This window comes from Hydra vulgaris, chromosome 01 (assembly GCF_038396675.1).
Source record: "Hydra vulgaris chromosome 01, alternate assembly HydraT2T_AEP".
NCBI classification, from domain to species: Eukaryota; Metazoa; Cnidaria; class Hydrozoa; order Anthoathecata; family Hydridae; genus Hydra; species Hydra vulgaris.
The window spans coordinates 47,156,504-47,180,337 of NC_088920.1; the positions used below are offsets into that span (position 1 = coordinate 47,156,504).

General features: G+C 26.6%; 1 protein-coding gene across 5 annotated transcripts in view; it reads left to right on the forward strand.

Annotated features, from left to right (window-relative positions):
* LOC100208931 (intermembrane lipid transfer protein VPS13D) overlaps positions 1-23,834 on the forward strand; it is a 241,165-nt gene that overhangs the window by 179,389 nt on the left and 37,942 nt on the right. For all 5 annotated transcript variants that reach the window (XM_065788385.1, XM_065788387.1, XM_065788389.1 and 2 more), the window contains 15 exons: positions 1,654-1,870; positions 2,070-2,295; positions 3,228-3,435; positions 3,937-4,134; positions 4,220-4,377; positions 4,537-4,777; positions 5,796-5,987; positions 10,037-10,434; positions 10,634-10,787; positions 12,228-12,397; positions 12,514-12,595; positions 16,453-16,570; positions 21,496-21,563; positions 21,668-21,811; positions 21,993-22,192. In XM_065788385.1, the coding sequence (XP_065644457.1) occupies positions 1,654-1,870; positions 2,070-2,295; positions 3,228-3,435; positions 3,937-4,134; positions 4,220-4,377; positions 4,537-4,777; positions 5,796-5,987; positions 10,037-10,434; positions 10,634-10,787; positions 12,228-12,397; positions 12,514-12,595; positions 16,453-16,570; positions 21,496-21,563; positions 21,668-21,811; positions 21,993-22,192 (2,774 nt within the window). The remainder of the gene's footprint in view (positions 1-1,653; positions 1,871-2,069; positions 2,296-3,227; positions 3,436-3,936; positions 4,135-4,219; positions 4,378-4,536; positions 4,778-5,795; positions 5,988-10,036; positions 10,435-10,633; positions 10,788-12,227; positions 12,398-12,513; positions 12,596-16,452; positions 16,571-21,495; positions 21,564-21,667; positions 21,812-21,992; positions 22,193-23,834) is intronic.

Genomic DNA, 23,834 nt, shown 5'->3' on the forward strand with positions numbered 1-23,834 from the left:
TGATGATGATATTTTTCTTAAAAGGATTGATGATTTCAATAAACATAGATTCTAGGTATTTTGGGACATATACTATATGATCTGTTCAAACATTGTAGTTTAGATTGGATTGTAAGTATGGAAGAACACCTGCTTTTTTTAGCTTCAGCGAAACATTGTTCGATATTTTAGCCATTTATACTTATGTCAGTTATATTGGAATCATTAAATCGTTAATGTACAATTTAGATTCCGAAATTCCAAATACTGTTGGAAGAATGGTAAGCGAACTTCTGAGACTGCAAAGATCATCAATATGAAAGTGCAAAGAGCCAATGTTTAGATAAAGTTTTTCAACCAATGTTTAGATGAAGAATTTGCTTTTAAAGTTTTATTAAGATCAAGAATATCATAATATTTGCTGTTAGAAATAGTGTTAGAGATTTTATTTTGACCCTTAAGAAAGTTTTTGAATTGCATTTAACTTTCCAAAGAATTTAAGTTATTAGTTTGTAGAGTCTGGCATGATAAAGAAAATTCTGAAAGTGTGCTGGATGGCATATTATTAATTATGCAGTCACTACAGTACCAGTCAGAAGAGTCTTTGACAAGAAGGTTATATGAAAGTTTGTTGAACCCAACCCTTGGAGTTGAACCCAACCCTTGAAGTGAACCCAGGAAGAACAACAATCAAATGTCTCTTTGATTATTTGGCCACTGATTTATTGCAGAACTTGCAACAGTACTTAATTCCAATGTAAAAATATTAGTTAAAAACAAAACAATAATATATAAAAGTATGGTATAAATCAATAATAAATAAAATAGTATATAATATAATAATAAAAGATATTAAAGTAATTATTTAGTTATTATAAAAAATATATAGTATTAAAAATTTTAAATACATAATCTAATGGTAAATAATATTGTATAATAAATAATAATAAAAGATACAACCAAAAAAAACATTAAACAAAAAAAGTATTAACTATATTAATGAAAAATTATAATATAATACAATAAAAATAATAATATAATGCAAGAAAATTAATAAAAAAATAATATAATACAAGAAAATTAATAATAATAAAATAATAAAAGACAAAAAATAATAATAAATCATTACAAATTAAATGTTTAAAAATTAAGTAAAAAACAACTGACCTTGTTATTCTTCATTTACACTTTTCTTATTTCTTTTTTTTTTCTTCTTTTGTTTCTTTTGTTAACTTTTTTCTTTCTTCTTTTATTATTTTATGTAAAAATTTTTTTTTTTTTAGTTTGAAAGTCTATTTATCTTTTTTTCTTTTTTCTTTTTCTTTTTTTTTTTCTTTTTTTTTTATTAATTTATAAGATTATTGATTTTGTTGATTATGACTTATTGGTGATTAACTTTTTATAAAAGCAATAAATATCTTTTAATTTCTATTTTACTTTATTCTTTATCTTTACATTAACTTCTTTTTTCTACGGTTAAAAAAATGTTATTTGTGAAAACCTTGCATAAAAAAAAACAAGCTCAATATGAGCATAACTTGTTTCGGCGCTTGGAGATCTATTCAATCTAAAAATAGGTGATAAATAAATCAAGTGAAGTATAAAATAAAATAATGGTATTTAAAAACAAAGGTGTATAAACAAAGTAAACAAATTTAACTTTTTTTGGTTTAGAATTAATTGAAGATTTATCCATTCAAACTAAAATTAAAATAAACTTTAATTCTTTGGTTGTTTACTTAAACAAAGAACAATATCCATTGGCAAAAGCGAGCATCTTTGGCATGTGTCTCAATACAACAATGCTTGATGGAAATCAAGATGTGTCTGGCAGTATTGACAGTGTTATGTTGCATGACATTTCACCTTCTTCTGTTGTTTATAAAGAAAGGTAATAGCTTTCTAACTTTTAGTTTTTTTTTTTTTTTTCAAATATCAGGTAACTCAAATTTGTTAATAAGTTTTGCATATAGTATAATTAGTTTTTTGCCTTTCTAATCTTGTTACCCAATTATTCGCTTTTCTCTCTTTTTCATTTTCCAAACTTTTAAATTAACTTTTTTTTGTTTTGCTATGAAAATTTTTTGTAGGATGGTTACTAAAGGGGCAAAAGCTATTGAGTTTACATTTTATCGATTTGGAAAACCTGATCCAAACCTTTTAAGAGATTGTGATATGGACTTGTACATATCTTTGTCATCAATACAATATACACATACGCAACATTTTTTGAGTGAAGTGATTGCTTTCTGTCAGCATTTTGTTTTATTGCAAGAAGTACTGGGAAGAATAAGAGCAGTGAAGATGGGAAGTGAGGTAAGTTTATTGTAAGAGGTGATTTTTTGCATGACCATCAATGTATGTACTGAAACCCCTGCCATCCCCCTGTTTCAGTATAATATTAGACTGTTTATCATATATATATATATATATATATATATATATATATATATATATATATATATATATATATATATATATATATATATATATATCAAATTTGCACAATGTGCAATAGATCTAGGTAGCAGAAAAATAATTGAGCCGTACTATAAAATGTATTTTATTTACTATAATTACTTTATGACTATTGATCAAGTTCACATCTGTTTTAAAGTGTTTCACATAACACTGGATTAAAGAAGATAGTGTTAAAAGTGTTCCGAAAACAAAATTTTATGCTAATAGTGGTGTCAAAATTGTAGAAGAACTCTTGAAATGTTCAAAAAAAAAAAGTAAATTTGCTCATGTATAATTTATATTAAAGATTTTCGAACCAAATATAAACATAAACGAAATGTTTTTTTTAATTTCATTTTTTTCTTTATTTCTATTTTGACTAGATCTGTTGAGTATTTGATATTTTAAAAGACACTTATGATAAATGACATTTATGACAAATGGCACTTAAGAAAAATGCAGATACACTAGTATTATTAGATGTTTTATGTTTAATTATTTTTAACTTTAACATACGAACATTCTTCTCTAAAGCCATTCATGCGGTTACAATGAGTATGCAATTCCACCTGTTTCTTTTTTAGTAACATAAAACAAGTAATCTAGTTATTATATTGTATATCTATTATTACTAATGGATACAGATAGTTTAAAAATATTTTTGTAGTCGCCTTGTACAAAAATATTCTTTTTATTTTTTAAAGATTTTTGTTTGAGAAGAAAGAAAATGTGAAATTTTGTATCAAATTAAAAATGTTGTTAGTAATTTTTTTAGTATGTTTGTGTAGGTGTTTGCAATGCAAAGTCGCTCTGCACGTCTTCGGTTGAAAGTTATTACTGAGTCTCCTATTCTAATATTACCTCGAAATTCAATGTCGCAAGATCTGCTTGTGGCTAACTTAGGAAATATTCATGTGAGCAACGATTTTTTGTATGCCAGCAATCAAAGTACCAATGCTTTCACGTTTATTGCTACTCGCTATCGAAGTAATGCAGGTAACTGTTGCAATATGAATATTAGGTGTGTGCAAAGTAATGTGTGATGTGGTATCTATATAGTGGTAGAGTCAGAGTTGTCAATAAAAAAACTTGCATAGTAAAAATAAAAAACTCTTCTTAAAAAACCTGAAAAAACCAATTCAAATGAGGTTTTTTATACTATAAGCAACTTTAGTAATTTTTGTTTTACTTTTAGTCACAAACATTTTTTATATATTCTCATAACACCTATGATTGTATTTTTTTATTTTCTCACTTTTTCTTTTCTCTTTATTTTATCTGGACAAATGTCTAAATTTGCTTTGTTAAAAAACTAATTTTCCTTTATTTATTTCATTTTTCCCTCAGGCATATATATTATAATAGAGTATAAATATATATTTGTACTAAAGATCTGCATATGGGTATGCAGGGTGTGTGTGTGTGCATATGGGTACACAGATACACACACTTGCATGCATCCACACACATTACTTTTATATTTTTTTATATTTATAGCTTCTTCAGAATTTTCACTATCAAACACAGATCGTCTATTAGATTCAATAAAAATAAACTTAACCAATATGCTGATATACAGTGCAAAGCAAGTAGAAGGTAGTTCTTTTATACAACAAGGGTCAAAGATGATGAGTGAACCATGCACAATGAATCTTAAAGTTGAGAGAAATTTAGAGTGTGCATTTGGAAGACAAGGTATATTTAGTTGTTTTATGTTTTGGTATGAAGCTAAAATCTAGTTTACAATTATTGTATGACTTTTTACTTTCAATTTTTGTAGTTCCGGATCTTTCTATTTCTGGTACTTTGTCATCTGTATCTATAAACATAGATTTATCACAGTTCGCATTAGTTATGGGAATGCTTGGTGAGAACCTTGGGGAGCAAGTTGCAGCATTTGATGCCCCATCTTCAGTGCTCAAAGATCCTTTAAAACCTGTAAGTTTTCAAAAAAAAAAAAATTTTTTAATTTTGTTGCAATGTTACAAATTAAATAGTTAAAAAAGTTTGTTTGTACTTTGTTACAAAAGTTTTAAATCATTTGTAAGTGTAACTAGTGTTACCATTTATACAAGAACTAGTTTTTTACATTTAAAGGCAGAATTTTCAAGCCAGCTGTGGACTACAATGCATATTAAATTACATTTATGTAACGTGTCCTTAGAATTATGTCCATTATTTTCATTTGGCAATATCCCATCTCGCGAAGGAGCATCTAAAAAGCTTGCAAAGTTTGATTTATTGGATTCAACACTTCAGTTTGAATCGTTTTCTGACAACTCAAAATCTGTAGATTTGTATTCTTCAGATGTTCTTATCCATGATCTTCGTACTGAGCGTAAGTTGTAATTTTTTTTTATTGTTTGAACAACATCCTTTATTACACATCAAATTTTTTTATTACTATTTATTTTCTTATAATGGTAGATGAATTTTTATTATTTTTAAATAAATTTACTTACAACGAAAGTGCAAGCAACAACAATTTAAGTTAAGAGTTACTTTGAAGTAAAGAACTGAGTTAATGAGTAAAAAAAAGGGTTCAAGGTTTCTACCACGAAGGGACAATTACAGTAAAACAATGCAACTTTGCTAAATGACAAGTCACACAAGATTTTGTTTTGTTGGTAGTATTTGCAAAAAAGATAAAGAGATGCAACCTTAAGGGATGGGGTAGCAACATGCAGGCTATATCAAGTTCAACAACAATGTATTTTTAAAGGTTATCTAAAGGAGCTAATATTCTTTATAAAAGTATTCCATACAAGTACAAATATAAAAAATATAAGAGGTAGAGAATTGAGTCAGAAGTAAGAAAATATTTTCAAATTTTTTCAAATTTTCAATTGGATTGGGTAAATAAAATCAGTAATAAAAGATGTGTGATGCAGAGGTATCACCTTGATGATACAAAATCTACATTGATGACACAAAGATGCAATGTTGAGGTATCAACATATTGCTACAATTATATTATATAGCATGTTTATATATTACAATATAAAATATTACAGATTCAAGGATCTTGCTAATAATAGCAAGCAGTCTGGGAATTAGTTAGAGGGGTCGAACTAGTTAATAAAGGTTCTATGTAAGTTGGTCATTCTAGCTTGATTATTCATTATTTTTAAACTCTCTAAATCCTTCTGAGACAAAGTTCTTTACTATATTAGTGGTCTCGCGACCAATGAATTTGATTAAATTTTTGTAGACATCCATAATATTTTCAAAACAAGTTTCAAAAAGAAAAAACAGTTATTATGAAATAATATAATTATGAACTCATTCATTTTGTTTAAATAATATTAAAAAGTATATAGATTATAAGTTAAGTGTTTACTAAATTTTAAATATAGATCCTTTTGGAATTTTGCTCCCTTCAAGTAAAGGGCGAAAAGATTATCTTCAATTTGAAGTTCACTATTTGGACACTAATGATAAATCACACGTTACATTTTTATGTAACCAAAGTAGAATTCTGTTAATGTTTGACTTTTTACTGGAGACATACAAGTTTTTGTCAAGAAAAGAAGAAGAGCAGTTTAAAGGTAAAAATGCTTTTTATGTAATCATGTTTTTATGTCTTTGTACCAAAGAGTTATTTGATAAATCTACATATGACTTGTCATTCAATGTATTTATAAACATAAATAGTTAATGCATAAAAATAAAAACTTGTTTCTGAAATTATATGATTTAAAAAAAGCATTAAATTTAAAAAGTGCAATGTATAAAGAAACAAAAGTGCAATGTATAAGTATATAGTATAAATAAAACCAGTATACCACTACCGCACTGTATATAATATAAGAAACCTGTTACAATTTTATTATCACCATTATCGATTGAAATTTGAACGATTTTGAATAGAGTTTTGTCAAAAAACCACTTAATCAATGTTTGTTTTTTTACATAATGATGATTATATAATTAGTTTTTTTTGTGAGTGGGTGCAGTTTTGTGAGTGGGTGTAGTTTTGTGAGTGGGTGTAGTTTTGTTTACTTCTCATTAGTTTTTGCAATGTCAAGTAAAGAGTCTGAAAATGGAAATAAAATTTTAAAATTTTACATAGAAAATCCATTGTTCTACTATTCTATAATTTCAAAAGCATGTTAAGTTCCAAAATCAAGTTGGAAGAAAAAAAAGAAGGCAAAATCAATAGTCAACTCAGTTTATCGAAATCCGACTCAGTCACAACAAGATTTATTTATGAAGTTTAAATGCAGTAGATCTTTCGTTCAAAGAGTAATCAAAAAGGAAAACTTGAAAGCCTCTTACAAGAAAAAAATACCAAAAAGGTTGCTTGATGGAGAAATCAAGGCAATTAGACGAGAAAAAAATTTATGCATTTTAGAAGACGATGAAACTTACTGTAAAAAAGATCACTCGATGCTTCCAGGTAATCAATACTATTATCAGTCAAAACTTTATAAAGCTTCTGGCAAATTTAAGTACATTTGAGTTGAAAATTTCTCTCACAAGTTCCTTGTATAACAGGCTATTTGCAGTTGTGGTTTTAAAAGCTCTCCTTTTCTGAAAAATCAATCTTTGACATCAGATCTATATATGACTGAATACTTGAAAAAATGACTTCTTCCTATAATTAAAAAGCACAAACAACTAACTTTATTTTGGCTAGATCTGGCATCAATTCACTATTCCAAAAAAGTAACCCAGTGGTATAAGAAAAATAGAGTCAATTTTGTTCCAAAGGATGCTAATCCACCAAACTGTCCTGAGCAACTAGTAATCGAATCTTACTGGGCAATTGTGAAGGGAATATTGAGGAAAAGATGCAAATGTGGAAATAGTGTTAAAAATTTTCAGAATTTATGGATTAATGCTACAAAAAAAGTGATGCAAAGTAAAATTGTTGAGATGATGGTGAGTACTTTACAAAAAGTTGAATTACTTGCACATCGTAAAGTTAAGGGTTAATTTATTTTTGTTGAAGTATAAAATAATTATGTAAGCATCATTATTAAAAAAAAATCATTACAATTGGTTAAGTGGTTTACAATTACAATTGGTTAAGAAAACTTAATTTAAAATTCTCCATATTTCAACCGACCATGGTGATATAATTAAATTTGTGGGCATTATTCACCTGCATTTTAATAATTAGGCTCCTTATAAAATGAAATTATTCACATTGGGGCTTCCAGTTTGAACATGTTCATGTTCGAACGTTCAAATTTTTGCCAAATTTTTAGGTTCAAGTTTGAACTTTACTCTAAAAGTTTAAACATGTATATATATCAAAATTAGATTTTTTATTATCATTTTTTAACAACGAAAATCTTTTTTAAACTGTGACTTTTTTAGGTTTTTGTTGCTATTAATTTTTGTTGTGCAATACTTTTTTTCAAAAACAACGCTTTTAAAGTTAGTCACAAATGGAATATTTAAACAAATGATTTAGAATTTTACTTTTATTTCTTAAAATTAAAATAGTGCATATACATATATTTTTCAAATTGTTAAAAAATCCCAAAATCCCATTAGTTGGACGTTTTTTTAAGGATGACCATAAAACTGAAATTTTGAGTTGACTATCAGCTATTGATGAAATCAGATTTCACACCATTGCTAAAAGTGAAATTTTGTGATTTTGTGCATTTTCACACCATTGCAATCTTGTCATTAAATACTTCAGGTTAGTCAAGAAACAAGATAAATGTCTTTGAAAATGAAACTTGAAGATAAATGTAAATTTAGTCTTACATTTGATAAGTATACTTCAGTAAAAAACAGAAGATATATAAACTATACATCATAATGAAGGATTTCTTGGATTTTTAACATTCCAAGGATACTTGGAATGTTAAGAATCCAAGGTACAACACCAGTAACAAAAGCCATTAAATTGGTCAGTGATACGCTTAATTCATTTGATTTAAACTTGGGCAAAGAAATTCTAGCTTCTGATACTGATGGAGCTTAATGAAAAAAATTGGCCATGACATTAAACCTGAACATCCAATGTGTTACAACTACGCTATTCATCTATATGTGATTGATGTGCTCTTTACAAAAAACAAAGTTGATGCACATGCTTTTGATAATAACCCTGTTGACAGCGATATGGAAGCTGTAGATTATAGTCAAGGTTACAGTGATGATGAAGATGGAACTGAAATTGGTGATGATATTCAAACTGTTAATGCAGTTAGTGAAGATTCTATTACATTATTGAAACTTAAATATCAAAAACTATGGCAAAAATAAGAAAATCTTCTGAAATTGTAATTGAATTTACAAGAAAAACTTCATGAAGCTAATACACCTATAAGTCAACATGTTAAACAGATATTTGAATATAGATTAATTGAAAGAAGAAACATTCATCTAATAAATCTCATGAAGTATTTATCAAATCCAAATGTCTTAAATAAAGATCATCAATTTGGCAACAAGGTTAAAAAAAAAGACAAAAAAAAATTACTAATCTTGCTACTAATCTCATTCAACAATTATTTCAGCCATCTGACGATAGCTATGATGATGACAAGAAAGTAAATACTGATAGTATAACTGATAACGTAAAAAGTATCAAAAATGAATTCAATTTAGCTCAATAACTCAAAGTTTTTATTGGGCGATCAGACACTGAAATATAGCTTGACCATCAGGAAATTGGAACAAACCTTGTTCAAAAGGAAATGGCTATTTTTGATGCTAGCAGACCTAGGCCCAAGCATTTAGATTTACTTTTCAAATCTTTTCAAACAATTCCTCCTACATCCATAGAAGCTGAGAGAGCTTTTTCTAGTCTTTGACTTTTTGCTACTAAAATAAAAAGTTCTTTAAATAACAAAACCTTAGATGCACTAACTTTTTTAAAGCAAGCTATGAAGAGTACTTGAAGAGATATTATTTACTTTTGTTCTAATTAATCATGATAAACAAATAAATACTTTTATGCATACTTTGTTTTACTTTGGTGTGTTTTAACGTAACTAAAATAAAATTTGAAATAGTTCGAACTTATTTCCGTAATAGTTCGAACATGTTCAGGTTTGAACTATTAAAAGAAAGTTTTAACTGGAAACCCTAATTCACATAAGTTTTCTAATTCCTCTAACTTGCAACAAATATTATTTGTTATAGCTTGATTGGTTATGGTAATTATGTAAAAAAAATCATTTTTTTGTTGCATTTTTTCTTTTTTTTGTGTGTGTTAATTTTAACTTTTACAATATATATTTATTTTAACTTATACAAAAGGTAAAAACTAATTGCTTAAATCCGCATAAAAATGCCAACAACATTTTAATATTTAAGCAATATTTTATAAACTTTTATAAATTTTGTAAACAAAATAGCTTTAACTTTTACAATATGCCATAATATTAAAGCAACATAAAATACCAACAATTTGCTAAAAAGAAAATTCTTCAATTTAAGATTAAAGACAAAAGGGTGTGAAAAACATGATGCTCAAATTTGATGCCTAAAAATATTTAATACTTTAAAATATTTAAGATTGCCTATAAAGTGCATTAAATATTCATATCAAAATAATGCCTCTTATAATAAAATTTAATCATGTTTTAGCAACATCTAATCTAGTTATTATTATATTTATTATTTCAAGAAAATTTTATGGGAGATATTTCTAAAATTTCAAAAACTGAAGCACCATCAATGGATACAACAACAATGCCCATACCTAATCAGTTAGCTGTTAAAAAACAATTTGAATTAAAAGTCAATATAACAGAGTCTGAGATTGTTGTAGTTGAAGATGTTGCTGATCCAGATACAAGAACAGTTATACTAAAAACAACAGCAGTTTTTGCTTATCGACCAAATCATCCCAGCGAAAAATCTGTTTCTTGTAGTTTGCAAAGCATAGAAGTCTTCTCATGCCACCTTAGCAAACCGGAGGATTCCGCTCTCTCTATTGTAGATCCTGTAGCAGTTCTTTTAGAGTTAAAATCTGTGAATCTAAAAACTTCAAGTTCTCAAAGTATTACAATACCTGTGTTAGAAGTTAGTTTTTTTCTTTTTTAATTGTTAGAAATTAGTCTTTTTCTTTTTAATTTCTTGTACAATTTTATGATTTTCATTACTTGTACTATTTATTTCATTGTTTTTTTTATTTTAATTAAATTTCATGATTTTTATTATTCTTTATTTTTTTTTTTTTTTAAATAAATTTTATAATTGCTTGTGATCATAAATTTAACAGGTGCAATTTCAAGCGCCAGTTTACATAAAGGTTTCATACTATGACATTCAAATGTTCTTGCAAATTGCAAACAGTGCAAAAAAACAGTTGTCGCTAGCAATGGAAATAAATGATGAAGAAGTAAAGCATAGTAGACATGATTTTAACAAATTAGGTATGTTATTATTATGTAGTTAGGTTTATATTTGTATTGTAGAATAAGCAAAAACTTTAAAAAAAAAACAATATTGATTGCACATAATGAAGTTCAACATCCTGTATATCATATATATATAAGGGTGTCCCAAAAAACAACTTTCTTGAAAAATGTCTGTTCCCACCCTCTAAATGTCTTCTATATAATAAAATAATACTGGAATTGAAAGATTTTCAAATAAAAATTTTTTTATTAGGTCCCTCAAGACCCTTGAACATCAGACAGGTCCCTAATGTTATCAACAAAAAAAAGTTCTTTAAAAGTATATCATGTTGGGTCTCAAAAGAATTGAAATTATATATCAAAATTTCAAAAATAATCATTATTTTATAAACAAAAGAAAAAGAATTTAAATAAGGTTTTTTTTTTAAAGGCATATTTTTATTTTTAGTTAAAAATGTAATTTTTTAGGCAATAAAATTTAAAATATATTAAAAAAAAAAATTATGCGCTGCTTTGTGACTGCAGGCTATAAGATAGTCAATGTATGTATTAACCCCCCTGCCCTCCTGCAGCAGCTATGTCAGTATGGCACCACAGTGTTTATCTAAACCCGCATTTATATATATATATATATATATATATATATATATATATATATATATATATATATATATATATATATATATATACATTCCTATAGTTTGACATCTAAACTTACTGTTTGTGGTAAAAAATGGCTCTTAACGACTCTTTGTGTTTAAAGAAGACATTTTAAAAATTAAGTACAAGTGAATAAACTAATTCAATTTATCGTTTTTTAAAAAACCACAAAAGTGCAAATTAACAGACTAAAATTAAAAAAAAAAATTATTTTTTTAATAAAAATGAAAACTCTCTGAATGTTTTTATTTTTATTTTTTTTTACTATTTACATACATCGACTGATAAATGGTAAAATATGCAAGTAGTGCTGCTATTTTGACTGACAAATAGGTAGAACATATGAGGAGTGTTGCTACATCAAGAATGGCATTTAGAAGACTTTTGCAAACCACGCAAGTGTCGAACCATGAGAATTGAACATAAAAACAAAAAAAGCAAAAAACACTCCGTTCATTCTTTTTTAATGTTACTTACATTTTAAAGCGTTTTTAGTATGTATAAATAGTTGCAAAGCATCTCTGCTGGAATTTAACTTGTGCGATTCTGTAAGATTTCAATAAATGTACATGATTTAATACGTGCAGTAAGTGGATTTGTAAAGAGATTGACAAAATGGTTTTAAATGTAAATTTTATGAATAATAAGTTTTTTTCTTGGATTCCAAGAATTATTTTCCTTTATGTTATTTTTTTAAAATAAAAATAAAATTTAAATTAAATAAATTTAATTTAGGGTAAATTTCTGAAAGTAATAATGAAATTATGCATTTTTATAGTCTTTTTTTCATAATAGATGCTAAATCTCTACAACGACTACAAGATATGGGATTTTTGCGCGAGGATTGTATTGAAGCAATGATTTTTTCAAACTATGACTTTAATAAAGCTGCATTATGGTTAACAAGTAATGCACATCCTCCTAGTTATGAAGAACCAAAAGCGCAGACAATATCTGGTTATGAGGTAAACTTTTTGAACTTTTTTTTTTTAAATGATTATAGATCATTAAAGTTGTCTTGAATGTGTTTTTTGTTTCTTTTCTTATTTTGATTTAGAAGCCATTATTATATTTATTTCAGATAAAAGCAAGTTTGATCTCTGTTATTTTGATTGATGACTGTGGAAATAATGATGTGCCATTGCTTGATTTATGCTTAAATGGTGAGTGCAACTTAAATTTGCCTTTTACTTGCTAATGAAATCAGTTTTATATTTTGATGATGTTGGAATCTCAATTATATATATCAACCAGTAAATATATAATTATGTAGCATAATTATCCTTACTTACCAAACTGGGTAGTAGTGCAGTGATTGAGCACCCACCTTGTAAGAAGAAGTAATTTAGTCTAAACAAAGATGTCTGAGTTTGATCCCTATTGGTTTATTTTTGTTAGACTTTCAGTCTAACAAAGATAAACCGAAAGAAAAATAAGTATGAACTAAAAGTTTTGAAAAAAGTATAATAATATAGTTAGACAGAAATCGCATAACAAAAAATCATATAACATATAATAATATCAGATTTTAAAGATAGGGTCAGCTAACAAGGAAATTTTTAGTCATCTTTAAACAGCTTTTTTTAACTTGTAAACTTGCAAAGTTGTGTAATTTCTTGCTTCTTAAAAATATTTTTTCATTGCAATTGCCATATCTGGAGCAGATTTTCAAATAATGTCCTTTCTCTTAAGACAAGGTGCAAAAAGGCTTTGTAAACATAGTTGGACCTGCACATGCTGCCAACCTTTATTACCATTGTCCCATTGAAGTAATGTTGCTTCTCTTTCTCTTTCCTATAAATACTTAAATGGGAACTTCTCTAAAGAGCTAACATCTCTTGTGTTATCTACTAAAATTCATTTTTGCGTTACTTGTCATTTAATAAGTCTAATCCTTATACCATGACTGTTTCTAAGGGCTCCAAAAATTCTCTAGTTTTTTTCCCCGAGCATCAGCTCTTTGGAATTCGCTTCCTCCTTGTTTTCCTGATTCAAATAACTTGCAATTTTTTAAGTTGTCTGTTAATCATTATCTTGCTTCATAAACTTCATCTTTTCTCCTCCAGTAACTTCTAACTAATAGTGGTTGCTTGCAGCCTTGTTGGAATTGAAGATGTTAAAAAAAATACTTCCTCCGTCCAGAAATATGGTATACATTTCAACAAAAATCGTAGATTATCATGATTATAAAAGTAAATTGGCAACTGTAATTACATTGTTATAGTAAATACTCATGACAATATAACCTGAAATATTTGATGTAAGCAATATCATTCTTGATTAAAAACTTAACGCTCAAACATCAGTGTTTCTTGAGACAAATAAAATTAATACCTCTGCAGGACGAGTATGGAAAATTCTGAAGGAAATTTGTTAAACTTAGAAAGAAGGGATTCCAAATATAAACAATTAACCAAAGAACAACGTCAAGGTATATTAGAAAAATTATTACAGCAGATAAAGATGAATAAGCTAAAACACGGTGCAATCAATAAAGTTGCTACTACTGCTTCATTGCCAAATCAAATTTCGAGTGAAAAAAACATTCTTATTTAATTAAAATGTTTCAAATAAAGTTAATATAATATACTTGTCATGTACATTTTTTGATTTATTTTATTTTTTCTCAAATGTATACCATATTTCCGGACAACAAAAATTGCTAAAATGTATGCCATATTTCCGGACGGAGGGAGTAATAAATAAAAAAAGAATATAAACTTTTTTAATCAGTTTCAAAAGTTTATTTAAGATGTAGAAACATTCTATTGCAGTACATTAAAAGAGTGAAATAAAAACAAAATAATTCTAATTTGCTTTACATATTTTTTGTTTAAAAATTTTCTGAAATTAAAATTTTTAATTTTAATATTTAAATATGAATTTATTAAATAAAAAGAAATCTTAATTAAAAGTAATTTTATATAAAAAAAAAACTATATAAGAAGTCTTAAAAAACCAAATTTATTTCTCTCACATTATTTTATTGAAAAAAGTATTTGTATAAACTGTAGTTAAGTTTTTAATAGTATTTAAAAGTTCACACTGTGTAACAAAATGACTTTTAGTTCAAACCTCTTATCAGAGAAAAACCTTTGGGGGTATGATAGTACAAGTATGTAGGAGTACATTAGAGTTAAATTTGAAATCTTTTATCATTGTCTGTGAAAGAAAAATTGATTTGAAGTTTCCGATTTTATTGCTCTGAACAAATGAATTACATTTTCTATTGAAAACATTTGAAACTTGTTCTAACATATTTATTCTATAATTGTCTTGATGGCCCTGAAAAAAAAGTTTACATCACCATAACACAGTTTCTCATGTTATAAAGTTTTCTTGTTGTAACAAAAGAGTCACTTAAACAAAAGTATATTAAGCATATGTGACAAAAAGAAAGTATTTTTCATCTAGAGTAACTGGAAGATGCCTTCCTATTCCTTGACTAAGATGTACAGTGCCATGGAGTAAAGGAACCTTGTTAGCTATCACAGAAGCAGCTAATCTTTCTGCTGCTTTTATGTCTTGCTACAACTTCAAGCAAGTTCCCTGAAGCATTTCTTTGTACAACTATGTGGAATCCCTCTTCCAATCAGTGAAAAGCATGTTTCTCAACAACTGGCTGTTCTTTTGGCTGACTGGTTGTGTTTGTTGTTCCAATTGGTTGAGGGCTTCCAATCATGGGGTTTTTTCCACATCACAAATTATGCAATCACATGGTGATTCTCTTGTTGCAGGATGAATATTTATGTTTTGGAAGTCAGGCAGTGAGGGAAGTTGAACTTCTTTACCATTTTTTTCACACTCTTTTTCTAAAGCCTCCTTGACAGTTTTTGAAGATACCAATTGAGGCTCTTTGATCTTCAAAAGTTGATAGCTTGACCAAAAACTTCTTGACAGCAATTAACCGTAGAGTCAGTCAGTTACCTGTTAGATTTTTCCAAACAGAGAAAATAGACAGTTTTTATGTTGTCATCGTGAGTTTTTATTTGATTTGCATTTTAAACAGTTTTGCACTTGTACGGCTTTCCAGAATTTATAAAATTAATAAAAGGAACTCTTACTTAAATAATTTGTTTATCTTTGTTAGTTAGGCCTAGGAACTCTTATTTAAATAAGTTTTTTATCTTTGTTAGTAACTTATGTGACAAAAATATACAATTTTTATGTAAAAAATGTAATTTCATTTGATAAATCTTGTCAATAGGCCAAAAAATCAAAGTTTTTAAACCGATTTTCCTTTCGCAAATGATGATGAAAGATTTCAAAACTCTAATGTACTCCTACATACTTGTATTATCATACCCCTGAAGGTTTTTCTCGCAAAAAAAGGTTAGAATTAAAAGTCATTTTGTGACACAGACAAAAATAAAAAAAGAAGGAAGTTTCAATTTATTTTTAACAGTAAGTGTTTTGAACTTTAACCGGTTGCTGGTAAATAATGCATTTTTAAACATTTGTTTAAAGGTTTTTCTTTTTATTAAAATTCAACAAAGTTACTTTTTTAATTACTTAAACTTTTATTGACTAATTATTTTGTCCGTGTTTATTGCTTCATGTTTATACAGCATTGTTTATTTCTCCTAATATTGCTTAAATGTTTTTGTAGATAATGATAAACTGCTTAATTTATTATGATTTTCCAAGACAACATTTTGAACAAGATTTACAAAAAAAATATTTATCACTAAAAATTTTCAGTAATAAAATTTTTTATTACCGATCCAAACCTTACCCCATAATCTTTAAAAACAAATTTAACAATATAGGGTTACTCACACAAGAAAAAAAAAAAATATGGTTTACTTACAAAAATATAATTTACTTACCAAAAATTCGTACATAAAATCAATATGGCTGAGACATCTGAGGTTAATAAATGTAATATTTTGAAGTATAGGTTAAAGGAAATTTTATTTTAGAGGTATAATGCCGAAATTAAAAAAAAGAGTTATTTATTGATGAAAATTTCAAATTTATCATTAAGATCAATTTACTATTAAGAATATTTATTTTTTAGAATTATTTTTACACTATGATCTTTATCTTCAAAAGCAAGGCTCTATGAAATGTAATATTGATGCAAATTACTACAATACAAGAGTTTCAGCATGGGAGCCATTTATTGAAAGTTGGAAGTATATATTATGTTTTTTCTATCTTTTTTTATTGTTTTTTACTGTGGGCTGTGCATTTGTGTGTGTATGTGTGTGTATATATATCAGGCCTTGTTAAGAAGCGCTACGCAGCTCGCATTTTGCTTGCGAAAAGGCGATTTGCCTACGCGTTCAGCAGTTTTGCGCTACGCAAAAACTTGTATCTTTTAGAATATTTAAATTATCTTTTGATTACCGTTAACGTGACGTTTATTCAGAAGAAATAAAGTCGTAAGTAAAAGCATTTAACCGCAATTGTAAAATAATAGATTTTTTTGTTAAAGAAACAGTTTGTTTCATAATTTTTTTTTTGTTATTAAAAATTAGTTAAAAAAAAAAGTGTTTTAAGTTTTATCTTAAGGAATTAAATATATAAATTCCTTTTAAATATAAAAATTATTTTTAGTCATAATAAGTTTAAAAAATGCACGATTTATTTTGATGTAAATATTTTATTAATAAGATATTTTGTTTATTGTTAATTCAATAACGTAAAGTTTTAATGACGTTCATTTAATTTATGAAAATAAATTATGATCACGAATGTTATCGGTAACTGATAAATAACAAAAAAAAACTTTGTTGTTTAAAAACATTATTAAAAAGAGTTCACAAATTAAATAAGAAAAAATGTATTAACAGTTAATAAAATAACCAAAAACCAAATATAAAATCATAAGAAAATAAACAAATATTTTACGTTTCATGAAAAAAATATTTTTTTCAAAATAAAATTTAGTTCATATTTGAAAAAAATAATAAAAATGATTTTTTTAATAAGAACTTAGATTTTATTTGTAACTTTTGTTATAGTGAGAAAAAAACAAACTGTGTATGATTTTAAACGCGTTAATAAAATAACTTTAATTACAATGCGGTACTTGAAAAGACGCTAGTGACGCAATATAATTCTAACGATGCAAAATATATTTGCTGAGTTGAGTTACTTAGAAATGCGTTACGCGTTTTCGCTACGCAGCGAAATCTCGTAACAAGGCCTGATATATATATATATATACAGTACTGTGCAAAAGAAAGTAGCACCTAAGAAACTTTTTAAAAAATGTACATAAAGTAAGTGCAGAACTCGTTCAAGATCTTAAAAGAACTAGTGGAACTTTAGTACATGCATCTACTGTGTCTTTAATAAAATCTGGATTAAAAGGCTGTGTAGCTATTTAAAAACCTTTACTACGCAAAGGTAATAAAGAAAAAAGATTAAAGTTTGCCAGAGAGCACAAAGAGTGGCAGAAAAGTCAATGGGAGAAGGTATTGTTTACAGATGAATCTAAATTTCAAATATTTGGGACGAATAGATGTGAGTATGTTAGACGAAGAAAGGGAGAGGCGTTGAAGGAGCTATGTCTAGTGTCAACTATCAAACATGGTGGGGGAATATTCAAGTTTGTTGGTGTATTTCAGTGAAAGGGGTAGGGGATATTATGAGAATAACAGAAAAGCTTACATGTGAAAAGTATAAAAATATTTTATATAATCATACTGTGCCTTCTGGACAACAACTGATTGGGGAATATTTTATCCTACAACAGGATAACGATCCCAAACAACAAGTTAGTTAAAAATTATTTGTCAAATCTGGAAGAGGGGGGAGTGCTTCAAACCATGCCTTGGCCTCCTCAGAGCTCTGATTTGAATATAATTGAACATGTTTGGGTCTATTTAGACAGAAAGAAGATGGAAAGGTTGCCAAAGAATGTAAATGAGCTTTGGAATGTTCTAAAAGAAGACTGTTATAATATCCACATTGCATTTATTGAAAATCTGTATAAAAGTATCTTTAAAAGACTCCAAGATATTATTGTACATAAAGGTGGTCACACTAAATATTAATTAAGTCTCTATGTATAGTTATAAATTTAAATGTTTTTAATAAAACTTGTATTATATTACACAATTTAACAAAAAATATGTTTGTACCTATATTTTTGTTTTAATTTCATTTTGTTTGACATTTTATCTTGAACATTTTAAAATTCTCTTAGGTGCTACTTTCTTTTGCACAGTACTGTATATATATATATATATATATATATATATATATATATATATATATATATATATATATATATATATATATATATATATATATATATATATATATAAATATATTTATATATATATATATATGTATATATATATGTATATATATATATACATATATATATACATATATATATATATACATATATATATATACATATATATATATGTATATATATGTGTATATATGTATATATGTATATATATGTATATATATATATATACATATATATATACATATATATATATATATCTATATATATATATATATATATATATATATATATATATATATATATATATATATATATATATATACATATACATATATATATATACATATATATATATATATACATATATATATTTTACAATTCATAACAACTATATCATGTCAATAGTAAGTGGACCAAAAGCATGGCAATATTTTTATAAAGAAAATACTGGCAAATCTGTCCCTTGCAAAAAGTATGGTGTAAAAATAATGTGCCAAGGATTTTCTACTAGTGAGCTCCTTTGTCTTTTAAATAATGCACACAGAGTAATAGATTTAGATATGAAAGTCCACATGAAGATATGAATTGATTGAAAAGATCGAATAGATTGAAAATTTGGAAAGTGAAAAAAAACCCTAACGTTTGTTAAACAGCAGGCTACTGTTACTACGTTTGTTACTAGGCTGCTGAGGATATTGTGTCAAAGGTAGCAACAGTGGACATCTTCATAAATGTCAAAACAAAAAGTGAATTCATTAGAAAATCGTCATTAGAAAAAAAGCATGATATTACCCATAAATCCATACTATGTTATGAATATAATTTAAAAAAAAAAATGATTTAGCTAAACAAAGTGTAATTTTGGAAATAACAAAAGAAATATCTAGTGGGTCATGATTTTCTTTATTGTTAGACAAGTATACATCTTTAAGAAATCAACGTTATTTAAATATAATTTGCACTTATTAACAAAGTTTTGGAACTGGGAGGGTGACTCCAATAACTGGACCACTTCCTGCAGATAAAATTGTAGATCTAGTAGATAAGGCACTGTCAGATTTTAATTTATTAATGAAAAAGCACGGCTAAGTGTTATTTAACACCATCTGTGTTATGCCCATGGACTTCATTTTGCACTATGTGATGTTCTTAACAAAAAGTCAAACCTTTCAGTGGCAAAAAAGTGTTGAAGGTGATTCACAGTTGCAAGATTTTGAGGACAATTTTAGTGATTGTGAAGATTATGATGATATAATTATATTTGATAAATTTGGACATAATGACAAGTCATACAGCCCAACAAGTGTTACATTCACTGATGTTTTAAAAACCATTAAGGAAATATTTAGGCTACAAAGTAGCCTAAATATTTCCTTAATGGTTCAAAAAGTTGTTTGAGTGTTCCACAAATCACCTCTTAAAAATAAAATCTTACAATTGTATGTAAAATGTACGTTTCATCAAGATCTTAAGCTGATATTGAATGTAAAAACGTCGAATAGTCTTGCTGCAAAGCTAAAAAGATTATTTAAAGTAAAAACATGCATGTTATAAGCAATAATTGATTTTAAAAAATCCTCAATATTTCCAAAGAAGAATATGCAGTAATGAATGCAATAACAATTTGGCTACAACCATTAAAAGTTGGAATAAAAAGGCTTGGCAGAATTAATGCTACTCTACTTGATGAGGAAGGTGTATTAATATTCATCATATATGATTTGGCGGAAAAAATAATTTTATTGTTAACAAATTGCTTTTAGGCTGTGCAGCATTTAATTTATTATTAAATTAAATTTATGTTTCATTAAGAATTGCGTTCTTAATGAAAAACAAATTTACTAAAATTACTTACTACTAATTGCTTACTAAAATTTTTTACATAAACCATTCACTTCTTCTTCATTCTTTTACATAACACATTCACACAATCACGAATCAAATGTCAATTCAAAATTTACCCTTCAAACATGTGTTAAAAGCGAAAAAAAACTTACACCAGGTTATACATTATGGATGCAAGCAATAATAAAGTAGTCAAGAAGAGTCGTCATAATGAAAGCATTTCTTCAAAACCTTAACCAGTTGATGCTATGTTATTAGACAAAAATAGTTTGACACTTGAAAAAAAGTTGAATGCTATTATTTGTAATGTTAAACAAATAGAATCAGGTGGTCTTGAAAACCCTTGCAATTTCAAAAACCTCACAAAAGAAATTAATATTTTTGAGACAACTGGAAAGAGTAACAAAAATTTGGACAATCTATACTTAGCATTAATGCCCATCAAGCAAAGATCGATTGAATCCGAAAAAGCTTTTTTTACAGGGGGACTATTTATTAAGAAAATTAATTTACGATTAAGTGATAAATCAGTTAATTGTGCTTTTTAAAATTTTTTAATTCAAAAGATAGTTTATATTAGTTTTCTAATATAAATTTGTCCTAGAAACTGCTTGTTTGTTATATATATATATATATATATATATATATATATATATATATATATATATATATATATATATATATATATATATATATATATATATATATGTATACATACATACATACATACATACATACATACATACATACATACATACATACATACATACATACATACAAACACACATACCTGAAAAGGATTTTTTGGCATTTTGAAAGTTTAATTTCTTTTCTATTTATTTTTTTAATTTACAAAAAATATTTGTAAAAATCTTTTTAGTTACAAAAAAGTTACTTAGAACAATATTTCATAAGTCCTATTTCAAGGAGTGCTTTTGTAGTTTTCTTAAATCATATTTTTCTTTGTAAACCAGTTCATTATTTAAAATGTATTATATTGTTAAGGTTTAATGTTCATTGGTCAAACTGCTTAGAAGTAAATCATCCTGATAAACTTTCTGTAAAAATTGATGGTATTTTTAATATAATATTTTTATAACTTCTTTTTAAAGTGTTGCATTTTTTTTTTTTAATTTTCTTGTTTGGTTTTTTATCTCCAGGTGTATTTTATTTTCAGCTCCAGAACGTCTTGATATGAATTTGACATGTGGATTTATGGAAATAGTAAAAAAAACAAGTGCTATGTGGTCTACATGTTTTTTCAATGATGGTACTAAAAAGCGAGCTCCTTTTTTACCATTTTTGCTACGCAATGAAACTGGCAAGTTGCCTAATTTTCAAGACTATTACATAAACCCTATATTGTATACCCTATTACATACATCTTAACAAAAACTAGCAAATTGTACTTTGAAATGGACTAAAAACATTATTTTTTACAAATTTTTTATTTTATTATCTTTAATTATTTTTATTTGATTATCTTAAAAATTTTGTTTTAGGTTGTAAACTTTTTTTTTGTATTGCAAAACGTTCACCATCTAAAGAAAGAAAATTTACAAGAAATGATCAATCTTGCGAGCTGAATGAAAATGTGTTTGAAGTTGATTGCAATAAAGAGGTTGCTTTTTCATTTGAGAAAAGAACGAAGTTACGTCACCAGAATGCACAAACAGTAACTGTTAATCAAATCAAAGTTCAGGTAGTTATTAGAAAATGTATAGCAAGTTTTTTTAAATTTGTTATTTCTGTTATGCGTGTGTGTGTTTGTATATCTCTATATAGAAACATACTTTTTAATTTTTTAGAGAATACCTTAAATGTTTTTTTTATTTTCTGAAGTTTTCTTAGACTGAACATAAGCAAAAAAAATTTAAAAAATCCACGCAAAAAGATATCTGTAAACTTGTAAAGACTTTTTTGAAAATAAATGCAATTTTTTTCTGTCTTTCTACATGAAAGTTTTTTTTAAAAACTAATTGATCTTTAAGTTAAAATCTCTAAATAATGTTATTATTAGCATGGTAATTAAACAAATTCAAGTCGTCTTTTAATTTAAATAATTTAAAACTTACATAATTTTATTATTATGTTTATTATATTTTTATTATTACATCTAAGCCTAATTTTTCCAGAGCTGCATATTGCAAAGTAATGTCATTAACTTTGATTGTAAAATAGTTTCATACCTTGCTTTTCTTTTGTTTCTACATCATAATTAATCAATATATATCCATATATTCTGATCTGAAATTAACATTTATAACAATAAAATATTTATAATATCAATATTTATGAAAACAATAACAATTATTATTATAATAGCAATAATAATATTAAAGGCAAAAATAAAAAAAAATATTACGACTGTTTTCGCACTTTACAAGTTTGAAATATCAATAAATTTTGTGACAGATAGTTATGTATTTTTATATTTCTATTTTGCGTGAATACAACACTTCTGTTAAGGTTTTCATTCAAAGTTATGTAACTTCTACATTAGTTACTATGTTAGTCACTGAGGAATGAATGTTTATCTTTATCTTTAAAATATGCTCAAGGCAGTATTTATAAATGAACTAAAGTTGTTAAAGCGCAAAAATAAAAATTTTAAAGAAATCAGAGTTGTTAAACTTGTTAAAAAAGAAGAGAATTGCGGTTCTTCCGATTCCTTGAGAATTGGTGGAATTGGAATTGGCCCACCTCTAATACTAACATATTTGTTTCTGATAATGTTATGTAAACTGAGGGTCTTCATAACATTATGTAGGCTGGGATCTACTCAATCTTTCCAAATTAAATTTAAACAAAGTTAAAATATCGTTTTGTCTAAAGGTTTAGAATTTTTGGAGCACTTAGGAACAGTCACAGTAAAAAGATGAGACTAAATTGAATGATGAGTAACACAAGAATAAATTTTAGTAGATGGCACAAGAGCAGCTAGCTCTTGTGCTATCTGGTGGATAAAGATTGGCTGCAAGATAATGGTGGTTAAAAGTTGGCTACATGAGCAGGGTCAACTATGTTTACAATCTGCTTTTGCACCTTATCTAAAAGAAAATGGGCATCATCGGAAGAACAGCCCCAGATATGGCAACAGTATTCCATACAAGGATGAATTTGAGATTTATAGAGATAAAAAATAGAATCCTGAGTAAGAAAGTGGCGAGCATAATAAATAGATGCAACCTTAGTAGATGCTAATTTTACAATCAATTTGTATATGGTTTCCAAGAAAGATCGAAAGTAAGAGTTAATCATAGAAGATTAAGAGTAGATGGCTCATTGAGTACATTACTGTTTATAAATAAAGGAAGATCTAGATCATTGCATTGAAAATTAGC